General features: G+C 40.6%; 1 protein-coding gene across 1 annotated transcript; it reads right to left on the bottom strand.

Annotated features, from left to right (window-relative positions):
- Window positions 1–426: 426 nt before the first annotated feature.
- Window positions 427–22,755, bottom strand: LOC127618107 (son of sevenless homolog 2-like). Its single transcript, XM_052090363.1, has 23 exons — window positions 21,900–22,755; window positions 19,883–20,008; window positions 18,731–18,862; window positions 18,467–18,631; window positions 17,686–17,892; window positions 12,969–13,112; window positions 12,726–12,836; window positions 10,616–10,714; window positions 10,403–10,530; window positions 9,634–10,289; window positions 9,380–9,461; window positions 8,502–8,624; window positions 8,236–8,348; window positions 7,875–8,097; window positions 7,664–7,783; window positions 7,350–7,512; window positions 7,125–7,242; window positions 6,100–6,272; window positions 5,895–6,011; window positions 5,422–5,683; window positions 5,199–5,240; window positions 4,996–5,099; window positions 427–3,014 (listed from the first exon to the last, which is right to left on the bottom strand). The coding sequence occupies exons 1-23, from the start codon at window positions 21,972–21,974 to the stop codon at window positions 2,478–2,480; spliced, it is 4,020 nt and encodes a 1,339-aa protein (XP_051946323.1). The 5' UTR covers window positions 21,975–22,755; the 3' UTR covers window positions 427–2,477.

Raw genomic sequence — 22,755 nt, 5'->3', positions numbered from 1 at the left:
ATATTGTGGATATATTTGGATGTTTTAGGTCAGCATATATAGGTGCTGGTGTACAGAGGGCTGAAGCAGTGTGGTTTGACAGTGAGGACAATGAGGGTCCCTGTAGTACATTCTGACAAACTCAATTCATTGCCAGCAAACAATATATTCATTTTAAGGTAATGTTGCAACTAATCATATCCAGGGAACTCCTCTACTTAAGCCAATGTAATAATTCCAACCACTTTGAAAAATCAGAGAGATGACCAGCATGTTCAGAACAATATACTAAAAACATGATTATGAAAAACTTCTTACATTGATAACTACCACTGGAATGTTTTTCGAGTTTTCTAGCAGATCAGCATGTTTGTTTTGTCAGAGAGAACAGTAAAAAAAACTCTGTTTGTAAATCAGAATGCATATAAAAATTAGAGGAATAAAATATTCAGTAGAAAATAAGACTGTGTTTATTAATGAGTCTCACGGAGAACATGGTACAAAAGCAGTTACAGGCCTTGAATGCGCACTCACACACACACACACACACACACACACACACACACACACACACACACACACACACACACACACACACACACACACACACACACACACACACACACACACACACACACACACACACACACACACACACACACACAGTGAGTTTTGGGGAATTGCTAACACTTAAAACCAACCAATTGACCAACCAAATAAATGAATATTCTGTGTTCAATGCAAGTTAAGCTCAATTGACAGCAATTGTGAGATAATGTTGATTACCACAAAAATCAGTTTGGACTAATTCTTCCTTAAATGAAAATTTTTTTATATCCAGGTTACAGTGAGGCACTTACAATAGAAGTGAATGGGGCCAATTTTTGGAAGGTTTAAATATATAAATGTGAAGCTTGAAATTTTATAAAAGCACTTGCATTAATTCTTCTATTAGAAATTGTGTATTATCTGAGCTGTAAAGTTGTTTAAATCTTTTTTCTGTCGTTCTATGGTTTACAGCATTTTGTTATCATGGCAACAAAATTGTAAAATTGGATATAATTTTACACAGAAAAAAATTAGATAAGTGATTTTATCAAATTAAAATCATGTTAACAAGCATATTGTTTACTTCTTGTGGCTATACTTTTGAAATGGTGAGCATTTTAACGTTTCCAGATTGGCCCCATTTACTTCCATTTTAAGTGCCTCCCTGTAACACAAATTTTTGCAGGCAAGTCAATTTTATTTTTCGGTAATCAGCATTATGCCACAAATGTTGTAGATTGAACTTTAACTTGTTTCCGTGGTCACTTCTGTAGGAAGTCCTGTCCTGTATAGACATGGTTTAGTTGATGGAGAGGACCTGAATGAGAGTAGGAGGCATGACTACAACTGAACATTCTGACTGAAGCAGCACTGTTTCCCAAACAGCACAGCAATGCTTTAAACAAAGTTCATGAGTCCTGCTGGGGTGCTCTAAGCTACAAGTTTGGGACACAGTCTGACAGTTGAACTGACCAGCCCAGAGGACTGGGGAGAGCAGGACAGGGTCATAAAGTCACAGGATTGTGAGTTTGAGTCCTCTGCTTCTCTGTAACAGTACTGCCCTAAAGTGCAAAAAGGCCCTAAACACTCACCGCACACTATTAAGACACACAAACTTTACACTGATCCACACCATACACTCTACAACAGTTTGTGAATCCGATGGGTCTCAGTTTGAGATTGTCAGTAGATATGTCAGCAACACAGCTACTGGGCCACCACAACGCCTAAGTGGGATGTGACGGTTTAACCCGAGGGCAGATATGTTACTTTGTACAGAATACTTAGTAGCACACGCACGCATGCATAATGACATTTGTCCTAAGCATGGTCAAGGCGAATGGTTTTCAGACACTTGTAGAGATGTTTAGTTGTTTTGTTCAGTACTGACATTGAAGGCACATTGAGAGTCTGTGGGTCATTATAAGTATCGGTAAAGGGGCGGGGCTTGTGACAAATCATGAATACGTGAGATTGCCTTGGAGGGGTGGGGTTAAGACATCATATTGGCATTAAATAGTGTGAGGAAAAAGATCTCACAAAAATGTCAGAGTGTTCACCTGAAGGGTACAATCTCTGGTCAAGTCAAGGCTGTGAGTTAAAGGCAACTGAAGAGAGGCTTGCTGTGGGCATTCAGGTAAGACCCTGGTTAGCTTGGACACGCAACAAGCCAAAACACTCTTGCAACCATACAAACATCCTCAGCAGAGTCTGACAGTGTAAAAGGCCTCAGAACAGCATTTCCATCAATTTCTGTGCTACATGATCTTTTTTGCTCTGCAAGCTGAACATGACTTGAGTGATTTTCTAGTAGCAAGTGAAAAATAAATCATAATCACATTCCTTGTGAGGATGACCGTCTTCAGGTTTCTAGTATGCTCAGATTGTCTGGTTCCAGGATAAATGTTGTTAAAACACACTTTCCATTTTAAGGTGGGATTTTCCTCCTTTTATTCATTGCTGTCCCTATTGTCTACTAGTGAGAGAGTGTGTAAAGATGGCTGTGAAAGAGTGTGTGTTGATTGAGAGAGTTCTCTCTTATAAGTCTTGGGTGGCAGTTTTGGCAGCGCGGAGGTGGAGTTGTGCCGCGGTGGTATGGGTGGGGGCAGATGACACAGAATGGGCTGACTGACGCTAGGTGTGCAGGAGCGGCGAGGCACTCGTGGAGAAGGCGTGCCAGGGGGCGGCGCGCGGGGAGATGGGGTGCTGGGTGGGGTATTGGGAGTGCCGGGACAGCTGATGAAATCCCAGTGGAAACGGCCCACTGGAGATGGCTGCAGATTCACAGGGTAGTTGATGAAGATCTCGGGCGGGCGTTGTGGAACTGGCGGAGGTGTGTCGGGCAGGGGATCGCGTGGAGGAGGGGGAGGGGGGCTCGGCAGTGGCCCATCTGTCGGTCCGTTTATCACTGGAACACGGGGCTGCAAGCGAGGAGGAGGAGGCAGTCGTGGTGGAATGGCAGGAGGACTTTCAGACCTGGAACTCAACTTCACACAGGACAGATTGCATACATAAGAATGTGATCAAAACTTTCGGTAGCTCCAGAAATGGGCTAAATAAATTATAGAAGGTAAATGGTGAGGAGACAAAAAATACAAAGAATTATATTTTATATATACAGGTGAAACTCGAAAAATTAGAATATCGTGCAAAAGTTCATTAATTTCAGTAATTCAACTTAAAAGGTGAAACTAATATATTATATAGACTCATTACAAGCAAAGTAAGATATTTCAAGCCTTTATTTGATATAATTTTGATGATTATGGCTTACAGCTTATGAAAACCCCAAATTCAGAATCTCAGAAAATTAGAATATTACATGAAATCAATAAAAAAAAAGGATTTTAAATACAGAAATGTCGGCCCTCTGAAAAGTATAATCATGCATATGTACTCAGTACTTAGTTTGGGCCCCTTTTGCATTAATTTTGCCTCAATGCGGCGTGGCATGGATGCTATCAGCCTGTGGCACTGCTGAGGTGTTATGGAAGACCAAGATGCTTCAATAGCGGCCTTCAGCTCTTCTGCATTGTTTGGTCTCATGTCTCTCATCTTTCTCTTGGCAATGCCCCATAGATTCTCTATGGGGTTCAGGTCAGGCGAGTTTGCTGGCCAATCAAGCACAGTAATACCATGGTCATTGAACCAGGTTTTGGTACTTTTGGCAGTGTGGGCAGGTGCCAAGTCCTGCTGGAAAATGAAGTCAGCATCTCCATAAAGCTTGTCTGCTGAAGGAAGCATGAAGTGCTCTAAAATGTCCCGGTAGGCGGCTGCGTTGACTCTGGACTTAATAAAGCACAGTGGACCAACACCAGCCGATGACATGGCTCCCCAAACCAACACAGACTGTGGAAACTTCACACTGGACTTCAAGCATCTTGGATTGTGTGCCTCTCCATTCTTCCTCCAGACTCTGGGACCTTGGTTTCCAAATGAGATGCAAAATTTGCTCTCATCAGAAAAGAGGACTTTGGACCACTGAGCAACAGACCAGTTCTTTTTTCTTTAGCCCAGGTAAGACGTTTGACATTTGAAGCCCATGTCCAGGACCCGTCTGTGTGTGGTGGCTCTTGATGCAGTAACTCCAGCCTCAGTCCACTCCTTGTGAAGCTCCCCTCACATTTGAATGGCCTTTTCCTGACAATCCTCTCCAGGCTACGGTCATCCCTGCTGCTTGTGCACCTTTTTCTTCCACACTTTTCCCTTCCACTTAACTTCCTATTAATGTGCTTTGATACAGCACTTTGAGAACATCCAACTTCTTTTGCAATTACCTTTTGAGGCTTTCCCTCCTTGTGGAGGGTGTCAATGATGGTTTTCTGCACAACTGTCAGGTCAGCAGTCTTCCCCATGATTGTGAATTCAACTGAACCAGACTGAGAGACCATTTAAAGGCTCAGGAACCCTTTGCAGGTGTTTAGCTGATTAGAGTGTGACACTTTGAGCCTACAATACTGAACCTTTTCACAATATTCTAATTTTCTGAGATTCTGAATTTGAGGTTTTCATAAGCTGTAAGCCATAATCATCAAAATTATATCAAATAAAGGCTTGAAATATCTTACTTTGCTTGAAATGAGTCTATATAATATATTAGTTTCACCTTTTAAGTTGAATTACTAAAATTAATGAACTTTTGCACGATATTCTAATTTTTTGAGTTTCACCTGTATATGCAGTTAATGCATTGACCGCTTGAAATGTTGCAATTTGTTCTTACGGTATATTAAATTACAACTGCATCTGATGCAACTAAATTTTTTGTGGTTTATTATCATGCAGTAACATACTGACATATTGATTGGTGTAAATGTCATCATAAAATCAGAGACCCCTCAAAATCCAAACACAAGTGGTCAAAGGAGACTCATGAGAGTGTTCAGGTGTAAACAGCGATGTGTCTCGCCTGTGATCGGATCACTCGAGATGCAGCTTAATTCCAGGGGTGAACAGGGTCTATATTACCTTAGACTCTGAAGAGGTGTCTTTCCTGCGGGGGGGTAGTGGAGGGGGTTTAAGAAGCTCATCACTCAACTGGTGTAAACTACCACACGATACAGACTGAAACCCTGATAAAGAGAGAATACACTCATACGCAGTCTTTAATTTGGCCACATAGCGTAGGATTGCTCTACTTAGGACTGGGAAAATAATGACTGTGCACTTACTGGACTGGGGCAGCAAAACTGGGGCAAATATGGTGTTATTACCTGCAGAAAAACAAAACAGTATTTCAGTTAATGATTTAAAAAAAAAAAAAAAAAAAAAATCCCATTTGCAAGGTACTTAATGCACTTGCAGATTCAGTCCCATAGGAAGTGTTGGAGGATAATTGTATTGCTCAAGAGAAAAATGTCAATAAATCCAGACTGTGATCTCCACAACTCTCACCATAGGAGCTGCTCAGATCCTGCTCCATGAAGACAGAGTTGAGGTCTGAGCTGGCAGACTGTGGAGGGGTGGGTGTGTTAGGAGAGGTGGGAAGAGAAGCAGGGGTCTCTGGTTCGGTCTCTGCGATGCTTCTGAAGGTGATTTTGTGGGGTGGTTCTCTTTCTAATGGCACTGGGTGACCCTTCAGTGTTCCTCCCCCTCCTGCTGCCTGCCGTACCGGCCGAACACCAGGAGACTTCAGAGAATATGTAGTCTTTCTGGGCTACAGAGGACAACACAGTTAAAGACCTAAACTACATCACATTACCCATAAATTTACAAATGTACACATTACCATTTTTTTGGTCACTACATAATTCCTATTCTCTTACATTTCTGTTGTTTCATAGAAAATAGTACTAATAAAGAATGAGTATGTGTCCTAACTTTTAACTGGTACAATATAAAATTTAGTTTCTTAAACACAAGCTCACAAATCTAGGTGGCTGTTTGCAGTTCCGTGGTTCAATCTCTAGAGACTTGTTGAACAGGTAGTCAGAAAATTCCTTCTCACTCATGTTTCCCATTGGATTCAAATTTTCAAAAAATCTCTGCAAGACAAAAAGACAAAACTCTAAATTCATGAAAGTGAGAGAGAGGGAGAAAGACAGTCAAAGAGAGATGAAAAAAAATAGAAACCTTAATATCATGTTCTACTTTGAGGCAGTAGGGTTGGTTCTGGTATTGCTGGATTTCTCCAGTGATTTCTGCTACTTTGCGTCTCTTGCTGAAATTAATCAGCTCTTTTCCATCGCGCTTTAAGAAATCTGGATTTCCTTCCTCAGTTTTCAGAATGTTAGTAAGGTAGATACCTGAAGAGACAGCAAACGGAAAGAAAAGACTTCAGAACGCTCACAAGCAAAGTCTGACATGTTTTCACACTTTTTCACGGGTCTCAGGGTGGTTTGCAAGAATTTTGACTTAAGGTGCAGACCCATATAAAGCAAACCACACCTCATATAAGGAAGTGATAAGAATTATTGACTCATCCATGGTGTAATTTGCTTATAATGTGCATTGTGGGGGCCTGGGTAGCTCAGAGAGTACTGACGCTGACTACCACCGCTGGAGTTGTGAGTTCAATTTCAGCGAGGTCTCTTAGCAACCAAATTGGCCCGGTTGCTAGGTAAGGTAGTTACATGGGGTAACCTCTTCATGGTCGCTATTAGTGGTTCTCGCTCTCAATGGGACGCGCGATAAGTTGTTGTAAGCGGAGGCAACTGAGACTTGTCCTCCGCCACCCAGATTGAGGTAACCGTGCACCACGAGGACCTACTTAGTGGGAATTGAGCATTCCAAATTGTGAAAAAAAGGGAATAAAAAAAAAATAAATAATGGGCATTGTAAAAGTAAATCGGTCCAGGTTCAATTTAAGTACTTCCAGATATTACTGGCTGTGAATTTATTGGCATACAACACAAAAAATTACCCTGTCATGGGAGTGGCCTACTCTATTTTTAGCCAATCAAGGAATGCTCTCTGACTTTTAACTGTTCAGGTTTGCTGACAAGTCTTGGAGGGTAGGTTTTTGAGAGGGAGTGTGTGGAAGAATGGAAGGGAGTGGTCTAATTCAGTGTTCTAGCAGAAATGTTAATTAGTTAAATACTGCACACTTATTTGTTTATAGAAATGCTAATTGTTTTACATTCAGCTCTTTCTTTTACCAAAAAAAGGTACACAAGGTGGGTTGATGGATTTGAGCTTGGCGAGGTATTTTTTAAAATGATCCTGACTGAGCTCAACGGCTTCCTCTAGAATTTTCCTCTTCCTCTCCGGTACGGCCTGCATACATTAAACAACAAAAGAACATATGCCATTATTATCATCTGTCATTTATATATAATTCAGTTAGGCTGTATGTGCATAATAAATAAGGGTGTATAGGTTACCTCAAAGGTGTGGTCCAGGCGATACACCGGTACGGAGTTGATGGCGCTTACAATCTCCAAAACTCCATTAAAGTTATTGAGCTCCTGAAACACCTGCAGAATCTCAATAATACGAGAGAATACAGCAACCCTCTCGTCCACATTTTCTGCCTCCACTATACATCTGAGAAAGAAAAAGTCACAAAGTGTTTCAAGAACAAGAATTCATCTGACAATATCAAGAAAGCAAGCAACAAGACAAGAGATAGTTTATCTACATTGTCCATAAGCCAGATTGAACATCTTGTAATGTTGATGGGAAACAAGTTACTCACTTTTCGAACCAAAGTGTGAGGTTGGTGGTGTGTCTGATCATTCTCAGCAGGTTGGGAGAATTCTTCTCTTTGTCTTCCTTTGTCCAAACGCTACCTACCAGCTCAGATGGGCGAACGGCTCTATACACACACACAAAATCACACACAATATTTGGTCAACATATTGGCTCTTAATCGTTTGTGTCTGCAGTTTTGATTGACTGTGTCTCACCTGTACAGATCAGACTCTAGCAGTGTTAATTGACGAGCAATTTCAATGGGATGAAGGGTCATGAGGTCAAAGGTGTCGACCTGCCCAGGGCGGCTGATGTGCCATTCAATAAGAGGAGGCGGGCTCTCAAATGTGATGTTGTGACTGATGCCATTAGACTGAGTTTGTATCTTCCGCCTCATGATCTTACTGATAGACTCCACCCACTTACGCATAGATTTACCTGAAAAACGTATGCACAAATCTCAAACATCTCAATGACCATGTGTTGTAGAAGTATGTGTGTACACAAGTGGAAATGTATGTCAGGGTGGGTGTAATTGTTTTTAGAGACTGTGTGTGTGTGTGTGTGTGTGTGTACCTCTAAGCTGTGTGGTGCTGGTGAGGTATTCTTCAAGTCTGCGAAGGAGTTCAGGATCATTCTCAAAATCATAAAAGTGATGTTCCACCCACTGACGGAAAACATTCAGAACCCTAATGACACACAAGTACACACATCAGACTGACAGTATTAGTGTTGATGGAAGGCTGGGCCATGGACTTATGAGTTTACAATAGCTCAATCATTGAAATGAGCAAAGACTGTATGAAATGACATGTATTCATTTGTTTGTATGCATGTTTTACCTGAGTTGGACAGGCTGAACATATTCTCTGCGAAATCTCTGGAGCTCAGCTGCCATTGGCTGCTCTCCATTCCAGAGTGCCTCTCGGTCCGCCTCTGATGGCTCGGGCTCTGGAATCTCTATCCTGAAGCATCATGGGAAAAGAAGTGAAATTAAATTACACACATAAGCACCTCAACATGAAAGGTAAACACAACAGGTTTATGAACCTCTGTTGTTTAACCAACATTTGTACAACTGCAACAAACTCCCAGAAGGGCAAAGGTTCTGGTTGTGAATAACTCAACAGAATTCCTCTCTAATTGGCTGATACTTCTTCACTAATAATTCTTGCTCAGCAGTGATTTGCGAAGACTTAGCGATCTAAAGATCTAAATTATTTTTTTTTTAAAAGACACATTTAAATGTAAAACAGGATTTTCTTGTTCTTGTAAAAAAAAGTCACATTAACTATGTAGACATACTCAATGCTCCCTCTTCAATACAGTAGTAGTTTTCACATGCAAAGAGGTTAGCCAATCATAGCTGGGCAATTACTTATACAATTATTAAAGGTACAATAGCAAAATCAGCCTGTTTATGTCTAAGGTCTGAGAGAGGGTGGAAAATAGTTATGAAAAGCAATTTTTGTGGGCAAGATTTACATTATACGTAAGTGTGCTTTAGGGGATTTCATTTTTATTTTTTTACAGAAGTGTACAATACAGCCTCTCTAAAGCTGAGTGAGTTTGTTCACTGTTGTGACATGTATCATTTGATCAAGGGCTGACTGTATGGTGACGTATCATTTGATCAAGGGCTGAATGTATGGTGACATGTATCATTTGATCAAGGGCTGACTGTATGGTATGGCTACGTATAAGACTCAAGAAGCTTTACCTTTCTATCAGTAGTGTGAGCAGGTCTTGTGGTTTACAGAAGGAGCGATATGTAGTCAGAAATGTACGTACAAAATTTGGGTCTAAGTGGAAAAGAGAAACAGTACTCATAAAGACAAGCAGCTGCAGCCACACACACATATATATATATATATATATAAGCCAAACTACACACATCCTCAGAATGACCTTGGCCATTACTAGGCTGACATTTTACAGTGATCTCAGGTGTGCGTCTGTGGATTTATTCTGTACCTGCGTACATGTGGTACGTCAGTCTTTCAATAAGCTTGACAACTGTTCCAGCTTTTATAATGGGGATTCCAGTCTTGCTCTGTGCTCCCTCTTCAAACACAATGTTTTCTTCAGAATCCTGAATGGCAAATCTGTAGATGTCCAGTGACGGCAACCTCAGTGGTTGTGCCTGTTCCTCACGGAGCAGGACAGTGTCAAGCATGCGGTCAAGAGTGGGACGATACTGCAGAGTGACCAGCGCAGCCATCCACGCGGTCTTCTCTTCCGCTGAACGGGCACAGAACACGGCACCGCTGTCCTCACGCCCCAACAGCTCAAATGCGTGACGAAACTCTGGCGAATCCTCGCGGTCTACGATGCGATATTTACGCAACACAAACTTCTCTTTTAGACGAAACTCTGCCCCACTACCCGCCCCCGGCAACCGGGAGCTCTGATTGGCTTTGCAGCTGATCACAAGGCCATCAAACAGGAAGTTGTGTCGTTCGTGCTTGGCACCGGCCCGTAAGAGTGCCCCTTCCAGGATGAACTGGCTGCAGCACTGGCCAATGTCTCTGCCCTCCCAGCCATCAATACTCCTCTGGATGTCATTCATACGCTTTATAGCTGCCTGCTTGCTACGAGATGCACGACTATATAACCGATATAGGGGTTCCCTGAGAGAAAAAGACATGGAGAAAAGAAAGAGAGAGACAGAAATTGAGTTTTGGTTTAGACACACAGGATGCTCTTTGGAATCAGTGGTGCTGAACGAGTGAGTGCGTTTTACCCTTGTTTGCGCCGTGGTTGGTGTTTAGCATAAATGCGTTCTATGCTGCTCTGTAGGTTGAGCAGTGCAGTTTGAGACTGTTTTAAACACTCCCTGTCATCCTGGTCCTCACTTCGCTCCTGTAATTGCTACAGAAACAATCGTACACAAACCACAATTAACACAAGTTTACATACCTACAGTTTATTGAGTATGAATGTGTTTAATTCTCACCTGTAACAGTTCAAAGTAGTGCATACAGTGGTAAACTGGAACCATCATCAATTGAGGAAGCACATACTGCACTGCCTCCTTGAAACCCTCTGCTATCGACTGAAACATACAAACATAACCAGGCTCAAGAATGAATTAAACATAACTAGTTTGTTAACAAGACGACTCCATAGGGTAAGCTACCTAATGCGAACATTAGACTCCACTGAAATAATTTTTGTGATGCTCCACAGTCCAGCATAGTAGGTGGTGGTAATGCACCATAAACTGGATTGCCAACCGCCAATAAACATCACATGAATAAGAAATACTTCCTTGCCGTGTCAACAACAGATGTGACAGCACTTTGGATCATGAAAATGTTGTATCCAAAAAAACGTTACTAAATAGTACATAAAGTACATAAATAGTACTAGCTTGCGGCTACCTAGTCTCATTTCTGGTTTACATGCTAATGGCTCAGTTAGCTAGTTGTGTGTATAACTTTGATGAATTGCTAGTGTTTTCAACGACACACACCTGATCCGAACAGATAAATGTACAACATAATCTAAATATGGCAAATTACTCAAAGTTTATCATCGATATCGAATAATTGTTCCCCCCCAATAAATATTGATATTGTTTTAACACCGAGCCCTACTGCCTAACATTTTGTGTATCATGCAAGATAGAAAGTCATACAGGTTTGGAATTTGTTTAGGTAACATATACACACACAGTGTCTGGAGATATTTGAAGGAGATTTAAAATTTACATATGGTCAAATAAAACGCTTTCATCCAGTCAGGTGAAGAACTAAGGAGAGGTAGCCAAAGAGTAGCCAAAAAGTGTACTCAAGTAAAAATAAAATGAATTAAATAAAATAATTACTCAAGTAGTTTTTAAAGTAATTATGTTAATAATTACATGAGTAAAAAAGTACCCAATTAAAATAATACTCAATAGCAAGTAACTAGCTACTTTCTTATGTAACATAATGGATGTTTAATCTCCAATATTCCATTACATAATAAATGTAATGGGGTTCCACAAAATACAGAAAGTCACACAGGTGTGGAACGTCATAAGGGCGGGTAAATAAAAGAACATGAATTTATGGCTGAACTATCACTTTAAAGGCATTTGTCAGATTTGGACAAATCAGTCAATTAGAAGAAAAATTTGGAAACCAGTTTCTAGTAATTATTATTGTGAAAAACGTGAACAATATTCCACAAGCCCAATCATATATAATGCTGAATAAAAGAAGATCATACTTTTATTAATGGCTACCTGAATGGATTCTTAGTTCAGTAACAGTATTTTCAGTGTAGAAAGAATTTAGATCATTAGTACAGCACCACATCTCTGTATTTGGAAGTGTGTTAGGCTCATTTAAGTTAGAGCTTGTTCTCTGTTGTCCATGAGAAAAATGTTCCGCATCTGTCAAACGCACAGTGGCTGTGCAGTGTGCACGCGCAGAGATTCGCTCCAGTAAACATGCACGCGCGATAGGCAAACCAAAATGCATTTACACAACGCGGATGCTAACATGGATTTATACAGTAGACACGGATATATTTCAACACTGATATAAAAATGTATACTTAGAAACTGAGGTTATGAGTGACCATAGTTACAGAATCACCCTGAAAATGATTTATCACAATGGCTAAAACTCATCGCAACAACTTTTCTCAAGTTGGAGCTACAATTCTAATGTTGAAATATCTACTTGTCTTGGTGTAAAATGAAGGCTTTGCCTGACTAAAGAAAGTGTTTTGAGTGCTTGCTGCTGGTGGAGTGAACTCGACTTGAGTGACAGAGCGCAACTGCAAAGCACTGTCATAAAAGTCCAATTAAAAAAAATCTCTCAATAACGCATTTATTAAAACTTATTTAATTAAAACCAGTAATGTAACGAAAGGAAAGTTGCCCATTGTAAAAGTAAAACATTTTCATTAGAAATGTATGAGTAAAAAATAAAAAGTACCCAATATTAAACCTATTCTAAAAGTACATTTTGTCCAAAATGTACTTAAGTAAATGTAACGGAGTAAATGTAGGCCGTTACTACCCACCTCTGCAACTAAGTGAACCAATCAGAGGCCAAGTTTTTGGTGCTGACCTGAAAGTGCAGAGCAACAGTTGGGCGGGACATCAGAGTGTTGAAATGCTGACAGAATTCTTTGGAGAGGATGTCCTGAGAGAGTGTCTCATAAGGATCAAATGCCTGCTCCTGTTCACAACACATGTATACACAAACATTTCTAACATCACAGTATTCAGAGACTTCACACACACAGACACACACTTCCAGAGGTCTGTGGAGGAGCAGAAAGAGAATGAGCATCTGGGTGTTTATCTGTACCTCAGCGAGGTCCTCGAAGCAGCTGCCCACAAGGGGATGTGGACTACCATCAGCTGTCATTTCTACGGCATCCTCGATCAGACCCAACAGCTTCGCCGTCAACTCGTGAACTTCCAGAATATTGCTGAACGCCAGCTCCACATCCTACACACATCACATTAGAGAAAAACTGAAAATGTAAATGACAAAAATAATACATGATTCAAAACAACACTGGTCTTTTTACACATCAACAAAGTCTGGTCTACATTACAGCTTATTCTGGCCAAGAACTGCCCAATTAGAGCAACTAGATCTTCCTTGGAAGCACTTATTGAAGTGGCCTGGGAACTTGTAAACATTACTTTGTTTACCGGTAGACTGAAGGAGATATTTGCAACCCAACAAGTTGGCCAATCAGATTGGATCTTGACATTTGTGTGTGCAATATGCCATCTAAGGCAAAGAGCATTTTCACTAAGAGTTCATTTGGAGAATTTGTTTTGGAACCTGATGTGTTGTCTCCCTAAGTTCATATAATTTAGCCACACTCGGATCTGCACCAAAACAATCGGTCTGAGACAACCTGAACGAGGTAGTCTCGGTCCGACTGCAAACAAACTCAAGAGTGGTTTGCTTGTGTTGACAATGCATTTCAACCCATCAGACCAACAAACCAAACAATATCCCTATAAAAATCATGAGCATACCTGATGGATCTGCGGAGAAGAAACCTGAAGGTTAGCATGTCACTGAAATTTATAATCAAAACGTGGATATTAGCCCCCTACATTGCAAGTAAATCACTCACATATGCGAGTAAACTGCGCGATTTGTGACTAAAATATGTCTGTTATTAGGCACTGGCGAGAAAATATTAACATTTCACTCGCCAGTGATTGAGACCCTTTTACAAAATAAAAAGGTGATTAAGAAGCTGAATTCAGCCTTGTCTTTCCCTGCATGCTGTCTGATGAGTGCACAGAAAAAAGCCTTTGTGTCTCATTGAACTAAGAGCATCTCATGGAACCGCATCACAGATGTCACTCAGAGGAGCTCTGTCAGTGCGTTAAGATAAACTGCTTTTCAAGTCCTCTAATGTGCGTGCCACCTACAGAGGCTCACGCAAAACTCCTGTGAAAATGTAAACTTATTAATTTCATTGTGAACACTTTCACTTTTGTTTAACGACCATGTATTGGCAAAAGTCCTTGGTCGTTGCAGATTCATTCACGCAGTGTTAATGACACATAGCAGTGACGTGCACAGGCAAAAATATTTTTAATGACTAGTAATTATAAATACTTACCTAATTTGTTTGCTTTGAGTATTTAACCATTTTCTTGTATATACAGTATATACTGTACATAATCTTTTCCTTTATCACAAATAATAGCCTATTCTGGGGGGCTGGGTAGCTCAGCGAGTAAAGACGCTGACTACCACCCCTGGAGTCACGAGTTCGAATCCAGGGTGTGCTGAGTGACTCCAGCCAGGCCTCCTAAGCAAACAAATTGTCCTGGTTGCTAGGGAGGTTAGAGTCACATGGGGTAACCTCCTTGTGGTCGCGATTAGTATTTCTCGCGCTCAATGGGGCAAGTGGTAAGTTGTGCATGGATCAAGGAGAGTAGCATGAGCCTCCACATGGAGTCTCCGCAGTGTCACGCACAACGAGCCACGTGATAAAATGCATGGATTGACTGTCTCTGAAGCGGAGGCAACTGAGACTTGCCCTCCGAATTGAGGTGAGGTGGGCCACCACGAGGCCCTACTAAATAGTGGGAATTGGGCATCCAAATTAGGAGAAAAGGGAATAAAAATAAATAATAGGCTATTCGGTTATATTTCTCACAAAAAGCACCACTTATTTATTTTCAGACATGGTCTTTGATAACTCATAGTAAAACGATAGTATTTTTTAAAAAGTACCTTGGTGTACCATGACAGTATCATGAAATATGAACATGATCAATCATTCAGTACCATGGCATTACCCTGGTAACATGGTGCAAAGGCGCAATGAGAAAGTGCAAGCGCAAGGTGAGGTGATCGACTGCGTTCCGCGAATGCTACCGGGTCCTTAAATAACATATAATATGCGAGTAAGGGCAACCGGTGGAGTTTCAAACCCCATAGGGAGTTGGTGCCCTACGCAGACTGCATAATACGCGTATAGGGAGCTGCAGTACTGTGGTAGCCTAATGGTATTTTTCTGAAATTGATTTGTCTAATGGCTCATTAGTTTCAACAAAACCAAACTGGCATTGGCTGAACTTGACAGCTCCTTCGGTTAATTAATGTCAATATTCTATAAAAGACTAATTTTATTTATATTACTGAAAGCGACATGGTCACTCCCATTATAATTAATAATTCTTTCTACACTAGTAGAATGCGATGTCGGAAATGTGGTAGTAATCGAGTATTATTCTTTTGATGAACTTACAGCACAATACATGGAGTGGACTTTTTATCTGACCTGTTACTCATCTGAGGTAACGGCACAAAGCGTCCACCAATTTGGAATTCCCAATGCGCTCCAAGTCCTTGTGGTGGCATAGTGACTCGCCTCAATCCGGGTGGTGGAGGCCGAATCTCAGTTGAATCCGCATCTGAGACATTAAATCTGCACATTTTATCACATGGCATGTTGAGCGCATTACCATGGAAACCTAGCACATGTGGAGGCTTCACACTATTCTCTGTGGCATCAATGCACAACTCACCACATGCCCCACCGAGAGCGAGAAGCACATTACAGTGACCACAAGGAGGTTAACCCAACATGACTCTACACACCCTAGCAACCAGACCAATTGTTGTTTAGGAAGCCTAACTGGAGTCACTCAGCACGCCGGAAGCGATTTTTTAAGGTTAATTAATTTTAATTATCGATTTGCTTCAGAAGACATTAATTGATCGACTGGAGTCATGTGGATTACTTTAATACTGCTTAAATATGCCTTTTGGACCGTCAAACAGCAAGCAGTCTGATGGCACCCGTTTACTTACATTATAGGACCAATAGAGCTTCAACATTTTTCTAAAATCTTACTTTGTGTTCTGCTGAAGAAAAAGCAGTCATACACATGTGCATACACATGCAAAAAAACAAAAAACCTTGCAAAAAAACATTCAGAAGACAAAGAAAGAGGGAGAACATTTTACATGCTCGTGTTCCATGAGACTGCACGCCTCCATACAAACAGCGTGTCATACATGCACATAGACAGCTTTTCTGTCATCTGTTCTTAATAATATAATAAAGTGTTTCTTCAAGTGCATGTCTATGGGCAAATTATTAGTAATATTAATTTGATAATAATAATAGCCTAATAATAATAATTTTATACATTAAATGGGAAAACGAGCCAAATATCATCTTGACATCGTCAAAGGCATCAGCTATTGGTGATCACTCTGACCATCGTCAATCCCTAAAATCATCATCTGTCAGCACAACCTTAAAATGTAAATTTCTCTCAAAAAAATTAACAAAATATTCAGATAGTCTCCATATTGGTTTTTTCCAACACATATTTTCCGACACCTATTGAATCATTACCGTTTTTGCCGGTGTTGCTGCGACTCACTTGTAACATTTATATTTTAAAAGGTTTACGGTTTAGTATTTCTCTGTAATGTAGAACAGTTAGCAATGTTACTTATAACATTCTTTCTCAGCCCTGGAACTCAAAAAAATGTTGATGCCCCCCCAATATAAAAATATTTAAATAATGAATTAACGACTACTAGTCGACTAGGAAAATCTTTGGTCGGGGGCAGCCCTAAAAATAACCATGATGTAAATTTTACTTTAAATTCATCCGAGTGGTGGATAATGTTTATTTGCAGTGCCACTTTTGACTGGAATGTGCATTCTGTACCATGCTGTGACATTTTGCAAAACCGTGACAAACAAAACTTGAATATTTGTACCCACGTATTTACAGATATATCACATTGGCACAATTTTACAGGTATATATATCATTTGAACCTGTATATCGATGTATGAGCTAAATCCCGGAACACCATACAAACATTCAGACCAATGAGGAGACAATTTGCTCACATGTGACTTTTATTAACATAGTTTTGGTGCGTTTTTAAATGTAGCCTTGTGAAAGTGAACTGATTTAAGAAGACACTAACAAATTTAACACCTGTTTCTGAACAAATCTGAGCTACAGGTCTGGAAACGCTCTAAAGCATGTATAACTCAAAGTTGTGAAGAATCAATCAAATTCCTGTGATTTTCAATATAAAAGAGAAAACCATTGTGGAGCGGAGGGGGGCGGGGCCGGGCTAGAATGTCGCACGCCTGGTCCCCAATCGGCCTGATGGGGCTTGCGAGGGATAAAGAGAGAGAATTACGGGCATGTCCGTCATGTGTGTTTTGGTTTAAGTTTTCATTAAATTATTATTTATATTGACAAGCCGGTTCTTGCCTCCTCCTTGCCCATCTTAACCCCCGTTACAACCATCAAACCGTTTTGAAAAATGTGGTAAATGGATGTGGTAAAATCAAAGTAATACATGGCTTCTTGTGGCTTATTACCTAAATATACACACTTCAGAAGGACTTGAGGGGCATTTACATGGAGAGCGATTATAAGATCCAAGTTCAACTAGCTAATTTTCAATGCATCGCCTTAAATTGGCAACTCTGCAAATAGATGCCAGCATGAATACCCCATCACAAAGACAGCATGTTCTGATTGATCGGGAGAACTCACCTGAGCAGAGAAAAGTTTGCCATTGGACATAAAAGCCTGGCGGAATACTTTAATGATGAGATCGAGTTCCCGCAGATACTGGCGCTCCTCAGCAATCTCCAGACGCACCAAGTCATCATATGTGAGCTCACCAGAGGAAGATACCTCCTCTACACCCTGAGACACCAATCCCATCTCCTCTTCCTGATCAAACATATCCATTAACACCTAAAACCACACACAAAATTATTAGGACTGACATAAAATGTGATTAAAATTACTCTCATGGTTTTTTGTGGTTAATCTTGAATTTACTTAAATCTATTCACATTTAATGGATGTCTACAGTGGGCTTCTCATTAACATTAGTTGGTCAATGACATGATGAAAAAAAGTATCACAGAGAGGACCCCTATAGACCATCAAGACAATGAATCATGGTCAGTAAGTCTCACAAAATTTCAGATAACATGATCTTTTCATTACATGTCAAGGTTAGTTCAGGTTGTCAAATGGCATGAAGTCGAAATACTTTTACCTTGAAAACAGTGTTTACAGGATGGCATGTTACAATGGTTCTATATCATTATATATAACAGAAACTACAACAGCCAATGCCGATAATATAATATTCCCAAATACTGTCTGAGTTATCACCCTCTGCAATATATATATGATCAGCCACTACTAATTTTGAAACAAATAATATCCTTTACAGAAGCAGTCATTTTATATACATACACACTCTCAGTCATGCATCCATGTACACCTGCATGCACACAAACACACACACATTTCTGACCTTGTCAGCACACATGGAAACAGTGATGTCCTGCTGGCTGATCTCGTAATGTCGAATGTTGCTCACATAGTTTCCAGCCAGCTTGAGAATGTCAGCTGAAATGTACTCCAAAACAGCAACGATATAGAGACACACATGATAGTCAATCTTATAGCCCAGCACCTCCTGCACACACAACACCAAATTAATGTTAATCTGTGAGTGTATTGGGAGCAGTATGTGACTGTTGTGGTTTAAGTAAGATGTGTTTTGAGTGTTTCACACCTTCAGTAATGGATGTATCTTATCGACTGGCAGCAGCAGTGGGTTCCTTCGTTTGCGTTTCTCTATCGCAGCCTGAGCGTCTGCCATGGCCCATTTATCAATGGGATTCGGGAACGTCTTTTGGACACGCTCCTGCGAACACACACCAAGCCAAAGGTGACAAAACTGATCAGGTGCACACATTTTGCTGGATTCTGTGCTTGTAACATTTCAGATTCAATCCAGGGTTGTGTGTTTAGTTCTTTATCACATAGTTGGATTGTGTGTTAGGGACGTGTGGTATGACCAAAATACCAGTAAGAGTAATTTCATATCATGGTAATGGTATATTTCACAATACAATTATTTTTGTAACTTAAATGGATACAACCCAAAAGATCATATTATTAAAAACAAAATACTGACAATTTGGCCAATGTTTTTACAGTTATAACATTTGATTTAAAATAAAAGACACTGCCTGATACAGTAAAACTAATATACAACAGAGTACTGACTGGGACTGGGTATTGATATAGATTTTCCAATTTGATTCGGATTCACAAGCTCTTGATTTAATGCGATTCTGATTTTGACTAGATTTCTATTCATATGGGTATATTTCATATACTATATAACATGTTCCTTTTTTAAATGCATAATAAGAACTATTTACTTTGAACATTTACCAGCCAGTGGGTAATCACAGATTTTTAGACACAAAGTCCAAAATTTGGTTGCATAATATGCATGTGATTTTACCCGCATTGTAGAATGTTGCCACTTAGAGTTAAAGTTCGATCTTGGGATTTAAGAAGAATTGATATCCATATCATTGAAATGATGATGCATTGGAAAATCAATATTTTACCCAGTGCTAGAAATATGCCTAAATTCGGATTCGAAGATCCTCCAGGATATTGCAATCTGTGTGTGCCTGGACATACATTCTATATATTTAAACAGAAAGTTGCAATGTTGCACAGCAATCGCAAACAACTATATTTTTAACTAAATGTTTAGAACATCCATCACTCCACATTGCTCTCATGTGCAAATAAAACAATGTAGTCCTGCCCACTAACAACTGCAGTATAAATGGCATATCAAAATCTCTACCATCTGACACATTTCTTCCATCATACTGCCCATCCGTATTGTGTGTGTATTTACCTCAACATCAGCTATAGTTCTGGGCTGTGTGACACACAGCTTGTTCAGGAGCTGAAGTATGAGCACCTCAATGTGCTGAAGGGCGTCTTCTTTAGCAGACAGGTTTGGATGCACTTGTAACTGCACCTGCACAAATTAAAACATTCAAGCGACATTAAAGCAACTTCAATTTGACACTTAAACAGGTAAACCAAAAAGCTTTCAAACAGGATCACTAAAACAAGTGAAAAAAAACAAACATTTGAAAGATAAATATATATATATTTTTTTAAAGGCAATTAACTGTCAGGTGATAATATGTCAGATCTTCCTGCATCATTGCATGTGTGTGTGTGTGTGTGTGTGTGTGTGTGTGTGTACAGTAGAGAGGGGTTAGGGATCTACAGTAAGTTCATGCACACATTTACACATAAACACACATGAAATTACACCGTAACAAAAGGCAGCATGACATCATCTGACACACACACTGATTTGCACACACACCTTCTCAGCTCTAAGATGGGTGGACAAATTCAAAAACTCACGCCCCCCCCTTACTGGGCTGTGTCCTTAAATAGGAATGCAGTCTGTTCGGGTACAGTGGCAAAACCAGTTACAGAGAGAGATAGAGAAAGATAGACAGAGAACATGCAAACAGTAGCCGAGTAGCAATATAGAAACATAGCACGTGTTATGACAGGTGAAAGGTGCAAGGCTATAGTTTCGAATACACTTAATTCACTTCTAGCCAAACGGTGAAATACTGACCAAGACAAAAGCAAATGCATGCTTGCACATAGACCTGCAAATACACAGATGAGAGATGGGTTGTGCTCTCTGCTCTAGTGTCTGGTTACATGCCGTCTTCCATTAGGCACTGAGAGCTACTCTACTGGGACCCCTGAACACACACACACACACACACAGAGATACAAACACACTCTACCCCTCTGTCTTCTCCAGGGATGGGGGATTATAGTAGCAGACAGAGAAGCATTGATGTGGAGAATGGGAGACTGCGAGTAAGCAGAGAAAATGAGAGATGTGGAAAAGGGAGAATGTCAGCCCAGAGTGATAAACAGGATTGGAACATGCATATTATATCTAGGTTTAAAATAAAAAAATTCTGCACATTTGTGTAATTAAGAATTAGATCTTGAGGCATAATTCAGCTGATATAAAATAAATAAAAGTATGTGTTGCGATGTCAATGTTAAATTCAACAGAGTCGATGAAAACCTTTAACTAGTTCAGAGATCAGTTATTCTTGCTTTATGCAAATACAAATTGATTCTGTAAAATGTCAGTGAATGTGTGTTGTTGATAAATAAAATGTCATAATGTGTCTCAGTGAGTTCAGTCTGTGTACATAAATGCATAGTTTGTTTGGCTTAGAATTGGAAGTAACTTTCTTGTATTCCAGGTATCAGATGCAGCATTTGTCTTTCTCTCAAACACAACACAACCACATACCCACCATCTGCTCTCTGAGTCAGCTGATGGTGTGCAGACATAATTTGGTGTATTAATATGGATCTTGAGAAGAATGGGCAGGATGGTAGGGAGATCTGGATTAAATGTGTCATATATTTTTGACAGGGGAAGCCCAGTGATATTTCAATAGACCAGCTGTAAACTCATATTTACATACTATCTTGCACGAATTTATGAGTAACTGTACATGACAATAATATATTGGTCCAGTTGATAACACCCCCAATCAACTCCAACACACTCAGTCAAGATCCTGGACATGTCAAGTCAAAGTGAGTGGAGCTGTATGGTTTTTAGACCATGCATCTTGCACAACAGCATCTTTCAGAAACATCTCAAAACGGACACTGTGCAACACAAAACAATTGTGCAAATCACCACACAGGGAAAACTCTATTGTTCTGCAGAAAGAAAAGAAAAACTTACTAGAGCACCGACACTTTAAGCTTGCAATGATCTAAAATACGGCAATAATTTATCTCAGATAGACTAAAGTGAGAATCAGGGACCAAACGGGGTCAGTTTGGTGTTGGGTCGGTACCTTTCGCAACGCCTGCACGAACAGGCCTCGCCATCTCGCGCTGTTCTCCTCGCTGTAGCTGAAGTCGTGCTGCATGCCTGCGGCCGCCGCGCGCGCTGCTCCGCATCGGCCCCGCGCGCTCCCAGCTCCGGGAACAACCACACAACTTTAACCGTTCTCACGGCGCGCGCGCACACACAAAAAAAATAACTAAACTCTACCACATTTACGGGCCAGTAAGACTTTTGGACATGTCAAATAGCTGATAATGTGTTTAAAAATCAATAGATTAAAAAAATGCAGTTTCAAAGAGTATGAAAGTGTCCGCCTCTCTGTCCTGTCAGAGCCGTTGGAGTATCTCGGTCGTCTCGCGCTGCGCTAGTACGCTAATTAGCCGCTAACACACCGAGATTAGCCTCACTTGCTAGTCGGGCAGCTCGCCCAGCTGCTCCTCAAACAGGTCAGTCGCTGATTATACCATCTCCTTTAGCGCGATGTCATGTCGTTCACACGGGGGAAACGTTAAAAAGAAAGTGTCGAGTGTCGTCAGGCTGCTGTTGTCTCGCTGTGCTGTGTCAGCGGTTAACAGCAGCACATCTGGCGGCTCTGTGGCCTCGAGACTCTTCATGAAGCGCGCGAGCAAGAGTTTCTCCAGCGCGGGGACTGCGCGAGGCTGTCATGTTGTTGGAGTTCTTCTATTGGCCATATTCCAAACACGCAAAAAAACGAGCCGCACTACTTTGTCTGAATCCGTTATATTCCGATGAGAATAAGAGGGGTGTTCGTGTCTTTGTTTTTGGCAACGTCCGAGTCGTCCCGATTCAACTCCGCCGTGGTCCGCTCGTGTCCATGACGGTTTAATCACAGCTGCTCACTG

Source organism: Xyrauchen texanus, chromosome 24 (assembly GCF_025860055.1).
Source record: "Xyrauchen texanus isolate HMW12.3.18 chromosome 24, RBS_HiC_50CHRs, whole genome shotgun sequence".
In the NCBI taxonomy this organism is placed as follows: Eukaryota; Metazoa; Chordata; class Actinopteri; order Cypriniformes; family Catostomidae; genus Xyrauchen; species Xyrauchen texanus.
The sequence above is the reverse complement of the archived record's forward strand: the minus strand, read 5'-3'. Positions and strand labels throughout refer to the sequence as shown.

Coding starts and splice junctions, on each gene's coding strand:
- LOC127618107 (XM_052090363.1), bottom strand. CDS start 21,974: ATGCAGCACGACTTCAGCTACAGCGAGGAGAACAGCGCGAGATGGCGA. Junction 6,273..7,124: donor ACCTTGTGTACCTTTTTTTG/GTAAAAGAAAGA, acceptor CTGTCTCTTCAG/GTATCTACCTTACTAACATT. Junction 5,684..5,894: donor GCAAACAGCCACCTAGATTT/GTGAGCTTGTGT, acceptor TGTCCTCTGTAG/CCCAGAAAGACTACATATTC.